This window comes from Mus caroli, unplaced genomic scaffold (assembly GCF_978045245.1).
Source record: "Mus caroli unplaced genomic scaffold, Mus_caroli_1 scaffold_3, whole genome shotgun sequence".
NCBI classification, from domain to species: Eukaryota; Metazoa; Chordata; class Mammalia; order Rodentia; family Muridae; genus Mus; species Mus caroli.
The window spans coordinates 71,536,155-71,544,606 of NW_028227258.1; the positions used below are offsets into that span (position 1 = coordinate 71,536,155).

The window sequence follows — 8,452 nt, forward strand, 5'->3', positions numbered from 1 at the left end:
GGCAGGATACCTGTCTCAGAAAGCCTGTCCTATCTTAGGTTCAGTGACCTCTTCTCCCTGGCGGAGGAATATGAGGACTCTTCCACTAAGCCACCCAAGAGCCGGCGGAAGGCAGCTCTATCCAGCCCTAGAAGTCGAAAGAATGCTACCCAGCCCCCCAATGCTGAAGAGGAGTCAGGCTCCAGCAGTGCCTCGGTAAGCCTCTCAGCCAGTGCACAGGAGGGAGTAATGGGTACGGGTGGGGTGTGGTCAGCTGCTGCCCAGGTTAGTGACGGCCTTCTGCTCCCCTCATTTCTTCCAGGAGGAAGAAGATACAAAGCCTAAGCCCACCAAACGAAAACGAAAAGGCTCCTCTGCTGTGGGTTCTGACAGTGACTGAGGCCTGGATCCCCACCCTGCCCCAGCCTGAGAAAGGTCCATGCAGCCCCACCCCTCCTCTCATCCCAGGGCCTCCACCTCTTTTCACCCCCTCTCCACTGCTGCTCCCACTGGTAGGTTCTCACAGCAGCCAGAAGCCGTGCAGAGGCAGATCATGGTGGAAGTCCTTTGCCCCTGGCTCCTCCCCAAGTCTCCGAAGAGCCATTTGGACAGAGAAAGGAGTGATTAAGAGGCTGCTGGGCAGAGGAGCTGGGGTGACAGCAGATGCTGTGTGAATGGGCATTTCTCCCTGCTTCCTGTCAGTCTGCATTTGTAGTCTGTGGACGGTGGTCATTACACCAGTGAGAAGTGGGCATCTGACCTGGTGTGGGCGGTGCCCATCTGGCAGATGCCACAGCCTTCAGAAAAGAACCCAATGGCAGCGTGAGAGGTTCTTGCTGCACCTGGGATGCTTGGGTTGGCCCAGCATTGGCACTTCAAGCTGAGCCAGAGCCCAGGGGAGTCCCCGAGGCAAGTTCCTCAGAACTGTCAGATGGCCTGATTTTTCTGTGGTTCTGTTTTTGCTTTTTCTTTTGGCAAAGATAATCGAGTTTTAAATTGTTTTTAAGTGATAATGAAACAAGCCAGAACATCTTTTGTGCCTGAGTTGACATCTCTGTTCGTCCTGTGTATATAGGCGCCTCTGTTTAACTTGATGTCTCTACTTGTACCCCTCTTCCCACGACACAATGTCTCCAGGAGGGACTTGGCTTTGATCTGAGATCCTTCCCACTAGAGTGAGTCAGACATTAACCTTTCCACTTAGAAGCTGATGCTGGCACCATCTCCCTGCAGGCTGGCTGGCCTTGCCCATTGCTTCTCAGGAACTTCATCTTTAGTATGTGGGGGTAGGGTGAGAAGGGGAGGGGAGGGGTCACTTAGTAGATAAAAAACTTGCCACACACGCATGAGGAGACCAGAGTTCTATGGTGGCTTGCCTGTGATCCCAGAGCTCAGAAGGCAGAGACTGGGTTCCTGGAGTCAGATGGCTGGCTAGCTATACTATCAGTGAGCTCAGGGTTCAGCTGAGAGACCCTACCTCGTTGAATGAGATGGAGAGTGATCTAGGATTCCTGACTTGTACCTTGGGCCTCCACCCCATGAATACACAAGTGCACTTACAAGCGTGCACATAATCCACACACCTAAGACCTCCATATCCTCTAAAGCCAGCATTTGCCCTTCACTTTAGTAAGTGCACTGTTCCCAGGGGTTTAGGCAGGGAAGGGTGCTCTATGTTGAGTTTTGAAGGAGAGAGGATGAAAGCTCAAATGCCTGGGCAGGAGACGCTCTTCCAGTCTGACTGCTTACTGTCCCCATATAGCAACAGAGGATAGTCCCAGATCATGCTTTTAGCTTCCCTGTCCAGGGACATTGGATGCCTTGCTGAGGAGAGGTATAAAGGCTAGGTTTAGTGCACACACTCCACTGATTCAGCTTGGACATTTTCCTCTTCTGAGAATCCATGCTCTTTTAAAGCCACTACTTTTTGAAACTCTAAACCACCAAGAGGCCTCTTTTTTCTTCCTCTTCCCATCCCCAGTTTCCACTGCACCGATTAAAACCAGGATGGGAAACATTTGCTGGCTGGTCCCAATTATTGTATCCTTGCCTAAAATGAAGGGCCTCCCTTCACAAGTCTGGCAGATTGGCCTCCACCTTTCCCGCACTTAATTCTCAGGCTCCCCCACCCATTCCCTGGGGGGTTGCTATTGCTGCTGGTAGCTGGAGGCGGCTGTTTTGCCCAGACTTGCAGACCCGACCTGGCCAGGGGCCAGATTCTTAAGTCGCCTTAGGAAGAGAGCTGTGGTACCATCCCATCATGGGTGACAAAGAACAATCAAAGGATTGAATGGCTCCTGGACCAGGACTATAAGCCAGCCAATAGTTTCGGTGGCCATGAAAATGCACAGCTGTGGGGTTGGAGGGTAGGCACCTCTTTGGACCCGACAGACTGCTAGCCACCAGCAGTCAAATTCCGGAGCGTGTGCGCCTAGGGCGGGGCCTGGGTTGTGGGGAGGGCCAGGCCGCCCCCGACTCGCACTCCTGGCTCCCGCGCCACACCGCAGAAGCTGGGTGGGAAGGGCGGGTGCCGGCGCCAGCGCACGCGCGCCACGTTCCCGGGAAGAAAGGTTGTCGGGCCGACCAAAGCTGGCTTAGTGTTTCGGGAAGGACCACCTGGAGTGTGTGTGAGCTGCTGGGACGGACTAGAGGAAGAGGGCACCATGGCGGCCCTCCTGCTGCTGCTGCCCCTACTCTTGCTGCTGCCCCTGCTGCTGAAGCTAGACCTCTGGCCTCAGCTGCGCTGGCTGCCCGCCGACCTGGCCTTCACAGTTCGCGCCCTCCGCTGCAAAAGGGCCCTTCGAGCACGCGCGCTGGCCGCAGCGGCTGCCGACCCGGAGAGCCCTGAGAGCGGGTGCAGTCTGGCCTGGCGTCTCGCGTACCTGGCCCGGGAGCAGCCGACACACACCTTCCTCATCCACGGCGCGCAGCGCTTTAGCTATGCGGATGCAGAGCGCGAGAGCAATCGGATTGCTCGCGCCTTCCTGCACGCACGGGGCTGTACCGGGGACCGCCGAGGCTCGGGCAGGGGCAGCACTGAGGAAGGCGCACGCGTGGCGCCTCCGGCTGGAGACGCGGCTGCTGGAGGGACGACCGCGCCCCCTCTGGCACCCGGGGCGACCGTAGCGCTGCTCCTCCCAGCCGGCCCGGATTTCCTATGGATTTGGTTCGGACTGGCCAAAGCTGGCCTGCGCACGGCCTTCGTGCCCACCGCTTTACGCCGAGGGCCCCTGCTGCACTGCCTCCGCAGCTGCGGTGCGAGCGCGCTCGTGCTAGCCACAGGTAAGGCTGCGAGCCAGAGAGGACGCGCCTGCTCCCTAGACCCGAGGTGCAGAAGTGAGTGGGAATGAGAAAGAGGCCCTGGGTTTGGGGAGGGATGTGCTAAACCCAAAGAATTCTTAAGCCATCGGATTACAGGTCCCAGGCAAGACGTGGGATCCCCACAGTGCTACCCTCACCCTAGAGCATTGCACAAGGACAGAGCAAACCAACCAGGTGATGGAAGGCTTTAGAGTAGCTGGAGAACCTCGAAGCTGGGTTTGCCTACCCTTGTAGAGTTCCTGGAGTCCCTGGAGCCGGACCTGCCGGCCTTGAGAGCCATGGGGCTCCACCTATGGGCGACGGGCCCTGAAACTAATCTAGCTGGAATCAGCAATTTGCTATCGGAAGCAGCAGACCAAGTGGATGAGCCAGTGCCGGGGTACCTCTCTGCCCCCCAGAACATAATGGACACCTGCCTGTACATCTTCACCTCCGGCACTACTGGTGAGGACTGGATACAATACTTCTCAGACACTGAGGCAGAGGGTGGCAAGGTCTGGGGAGAGAACTGGGGCGTTTGTCACTTTCAGATCACCCTGGACACCATCCCAGGCACAGCTTCTCTCCTTCCAGTCCTCAAAATACCTATTTTTCCAGGACACAGCTCAGACTTTCCTTTCCCTGACTGTACCCCTCTTGCCATTGCCACCTTTCAGGCCTGCCCAAGGCTGCTCGAATCAGTCATCTGAAGGTTCTACAGTGCCAGGGATTCTACCATCTGTGTGGAGTCCACCAGGAGGACGTGATCTACCTCGCACTCCCGCTGTACCACATGTCTGGCTCCCTTCTGGGCATTGTTGGCTGCTTGGGCATTGGTTAGTCTCTCTCCTTGGGCATTATTCAGTTTGTTACATATTCCCTCTAGCACAGTGGTTCTCAGCCTTCCTAATACTGCGACCCTATGTCACAGTTCCTCAGGGTGTGGTGACCCCCAAACCACAAATTACTCCGTTGCTGCTTTGTAACTGCAATTTTACTACTGTTTTTTTTTTTTTTTTTTTTTTTTTTTTTTGGTTTTTCGAGACAGGGTTTCTCTGTATAGCCCTGGCTGTCCTGGAACTCACTTTGTAGACCAGGCTGGCCTCGAACTCAGAAATCCACCTGCCTCTGCCTCCCGAGTGCTGGGATTAAAGGCGTGCGCCACCACGCCCGGCCTTACTACTGTTATGTAGGCATATGATATGGGACCCGAGAGAGTTGCCACCCACAGGTTGAGAGCCACTGAACCACTGCCCTAGCAAGTGCTGAAGTGCTGAGTCTATGCCAGCCTTGCCAGGGAGTCGTCCTGAGTCCTAGATAGAGGGAGGCATTCCCTCCTATAAAAATTCCTGGTACAGTAGGAAATGTCACACAGTTCAGAGCCACAGGGCGAGCCACTGTGGAGGCTGCACAGTTCAGTCTCTAGACGGCAAAGGGAACAAAAGAGAAAGGTTGTATCAACCTAGAAAGGAATATTAGCCTCACCAAACACAAGTAAGGGAAGGACTTGGCCACTACAGCCTGCTAAAGACATGACTCCAGCAGATGTCTGTAGTGAGCAGTGGTGGCTTGAGTCTTCTCTTCACCCTCCCTTCTCTCCCGTTTCTGGGCAGGGGCAACCGTGGTGCTGAAACCCAAGTTCTCAGCTAGCCAGTTCTGGGAGGATTGCCAGAAGCACAGAGTGACAGTGTTCCAGTACATTGGGGAGTTGTGCCGATACCTTGTCAACCAGCCCCCGGTGAGTAGGCTACAGAGCAGGCCAGACAACAGGAGACACCAGGACTGTCACCTGGAAGTCGCCCTGACATGTACGGAGGCCAAGAGACGGCCCAGTGGGAGGAGGCTCTGGAGGATAAGGAACAGGGCTTCACTCGGGGACCTGGAAGCTGGGTGCTGGAGCCCCTGCCCCTCTCTCACCATCTCAGAGCAAGGCAGAGTGTGACCATAAGGTGCGCTTGGCAGTGGGCAGTGGGTTGCGCCCAGACACCTGGGAGCGTTTCCTGCGGCGCTTTGGACCTCTGCAGATACTGGAGACGTATGGCATGACAGAGGGCAACGTAGCTACGTTCAACTACACAGGACGGCAGGGTGCAGTGGGGCGAGCTTCCTGGCTTTACAAGGTGAGAGACCGAGTGGACAGGAGGACCCCCCAGAGCAGAAGGGGGATGGCAAGAGCAGGGGCTCCGGGGGCTAACGACGAAGTATGGCTCTCCCTCCCAGCACATCTTCCCCTTCTCCTTGATTCGATATGATGTCATGACAGGGGAGCCTATTCGGAATGCCCAGGGGCACTGCATGGCCACATCTCCAGGTTTGTACTTGGAGGGGGGCGAAGCTGGCAGACAAGGTTGAACTTGACACCTGAGGTGGGGGCAGAGCCTAGGGGTTCTGGTGAGTGACCCAGTCCTGACCCCAGGAATTCTTCCAGGTGAGCCAGGCCTACTGGTGGCCCCAGTGAGCCAGCAGTCCCCGTTCCTGGGCTATGCTGGGGCTCCGGAGCTGGCCAAGGACAAGCTGCTGAAGGATGTCTTCTGGTCTGGGGACATTTTCTTCAATACTGGGGACCTCTTGGTCTGTGATGAGCAAGGCTTTCTTCACTTCCACGATCGTACTGGAGACACCTTCAGGTATCTCTCTGTCACTTTCCAATCTTCTCAGGCTTTCAAACTCGGTGACACATCTCATGTCCAACCCCATCCAACTTTCTCAGACCTCATCAGCAACATTATCCCCTAACTTCTTTATCCCCTCAGCAAAACTCCCATAATGCCTCAGTTTCTCCCTGCTCTGCCAACAGGTGGAAGGGAGAGAATGTGGCCACAACTGAAGTGGCCGAGGTCTTGGAGACCCTGGACTTCCTTCAGGAGGTGAACATCTATGGAGTCATGGTGCCAGGTGCTTAGACATGAAAGGCAGGGAGTTACCCAGCATCCTACCCCACATAGTAGTGTTTGGGCACAAGGAACAGAAGGGCTTATGTGTCTCTGCACCCACCAGGGCACGAAGGCAGGGCAGGCATGGCGGCCTTGGCTCTGCGGCCCCCGCAGGCTCTGAACCTGGTGCGGCTCTACAGCCATGTTTCTGAGAACTTGCCACCATATGCCCGACCTCGGTTCCTCAGGCTCCAGGTAACCAGCCATTCCTGCCCCAACCCTTCATTCATGTATCTGCAACTGTTTGCGGTTCTCAACCTCCACCAAGGAACCCCACAGAGGACTCTCTGTGAAGAGAAAGGATGCTCCCCTGATTGGCCCATGCTCCTTGCCTCTCCCCCTTTTATCTTGTATGTGTGTATGCCCATGTGTGTGCATGTGAATAGGGAGGCCAGAGGACAACCCTGGGTGTTATCCTCCAGCACACAGCTGCCCCCTGTGAGACAGGCTCACCAGCTAGGCTAGACTGGCTGGCCAGGGGACCCTAGAGATGCTCCCATCCCCACTTTCTCCCAGGTTGAGGTGGTTGAATCCGGGTCTGCACACTTGCAAGGCAAGTCTTCCCCACCCTAACCCATCCCCATCCCAGATCCCAGAGACTGCAGCTGTTGCCCCGCCCACCGATCTTCCTTCTGTTTTTTTTGTTTGTTTGTTTGTTTTGTTTTGTTTTTTCGAGACAGGGTTTCTCTGTGTAGCCCTGGCTGTCCTGGAACTCGCTCTGTAGACCAGGCTGGCCTCGAACTCAGAAATCTGCGAAAGGCGTGCGCCACCACGCCTGGCTTCACCTTAATTCTATATAATGTTCCCTTCCCCCATACCTGCCCCTAAGCAGAGCTCAGGCAGCTCATCTGAGCTGAGTGGACAAACGACATTTCCTCCAACTCTGAAAACACCCTTCTCTCCCCAGGAATCTTTGGCCACTACTGAGACCTTCAAACAGCAGAAGGTTAGGATGGCCAATGAGGGCTTTGACCCCAATGTACTGTCTGACCCACTCTATGTTCTGGACCAAGATATAGGGGCCTACCTGCCCCTCACACCTGCCCGGTACAGTGCCCTCTTGTCTGGAGACCTTCGAATCTGAGACCTTCCACTTGAGGGAGGGGCTGGGGGGGGTACAGGCCACCATGGCTGCACCAGGGAGGGTTTTCGGGTATCTTTTGTATATGGAGTCATTATTTTGTAATAAACAGCTGGAGCTTATCTGGCCCATCTTGGAGAGTCTGTGGGGCTGCTTGCACATGCTCCACATTCCTGTCCTGACCTTATGTGGCCCGGAGCTATGGCTGAGCCTTTCTGATAGCCACATCTGACCCTGGTTGGTCCTGGAGAAGCCCTGCTGGTTGATGCTTATGTCTTCTGTATTTACACTGCTGTCTCTGGAGCTGTAGGATCCCAAAGGGTCGATTCCTATGGCAGAAGCCTTGTGTGTGGCTGGTCCTGGGGAGTCTCAGCCTTGTAAAACAAACTCAGGGAAGGGTGAAGAAGGAAATTCAGTGATCTATGAAAGGCAGTCAGGGAGGGGGCAGGGAGTCCTCAGCCTCAAGACTCCTGAGCAACCACAGACTTCAAGAGGTGGAGAAGTGGACTTCCACAGTCCCTTAGGGTAGGGCCGTGAGACCATGCAGGGGTGCAGTAATGGGGGCGGGGTGGAGAGAGAGAGCTCTCTTTACCTCCTAAGAGAAGAATCTAGAAAGTTCACCATCTGGAAAGGTCCTGTTTTTCAGGAGGCAAAGTGCCTCTGGTCTGAGCCACAGTCCAGTACAATGTTCTGCTCAATTTCTTTTTGCTTTCTTTTCTTTCTTTCTTTCTTTCTTTCTTTCTTTCTTTCTTTCTTTCTTTCTTTCTTTTTTTTTTTTTTTTTGTTGGTTTGGTTTTTTTTTTGTTTTTTGTTTTTGTTTTGGTTTTCAAGACAGGATTTCTCTGTGTATCCCTGGCTGTCCTGGAACTCATTCTGTAGACAAGGCTGGCCTCGAACTCAGAAATCCGCCCGCCTCTGCCTCCCGAGTGCTGGGATTAAAGGCGTGCGCCACCACTGCCCAGCTCTTTTTGCTTTCTTTCTCCCTTGTACACCCCTCCCCAACATGAGTGCCTAACCCATCAGGCAGGAGAGGACTCAGTGGCTAAGAGCATTTGCTGCGCTTGTTGAGTGGAGTTAGTTCTCAGCACCTTCAGCAGGCCTCAGGCCACGCACAACTGCCTTTAACTCCAGTTCCAGGAGAGGCAGCACCCGCTGCTGG

General features: G+C 54.9%; 2 protein-coding genes across 2 annotated transcripts in view; both read left to right on the forward strand.

Annotated features, from left to right (window-relative positions):
- Nucleotides 1-1,023, forward strand: part of Ints3 (integrator complex subunit 3) — a 42,721-nt gene extending 41,698 nt beyond the window's left edge. Inside the window, exons 29-30 of the mRNA XM_021157313.2 lie at nucleotides 39-195; nucleotides 302-1,023. Coding sequence (XP_021012972.1) covers nucleotides 39-195; nucleotides 302-379 — 235 coding nt within the window. The 3' untranslated portion in view covers nucleotides 380-1,023. The remainder of the gene's footprint in view (nucleotides 1-38; nucleotides 196-301) is intronic.
- A 1,445-nt stretch (nucleotides 1,024-2,468) lies between these two features.
- Nucleotides 2,469-7,415, forward strand: Slc27a3 (solute carrier family 27 member 3). Its single transcript, XM_021157848.2, has 10 exons — nucleotides 2,469-3,261; nucleotides 3,535-3,744; nucleotides 3,957-4,115; nucleotides 4,893-5,017; nucleotides 5,205-5,399; nucleotides 5,500-5,590; nucleotides 5,708-5,906; nucleotides 6,077-6,174; nucleotides 6,277-6,407; nucleotides 7,120-7,415. Exons 1-10 carry the CDS (start codon nucleotides 2,643-2,645, stop codon nucleotides 7,294-7,296), a joined length of 2,004 nt encoding a protein of 667 aa, XP_021013507.1. The 5' UTR covers nucleotides 2,469-2,642; the 3' UTR covers nucleotides 7,297-7,415.
- Nucleotides 7,416-8,452: the final 1,037 nt, after the last annotated feature.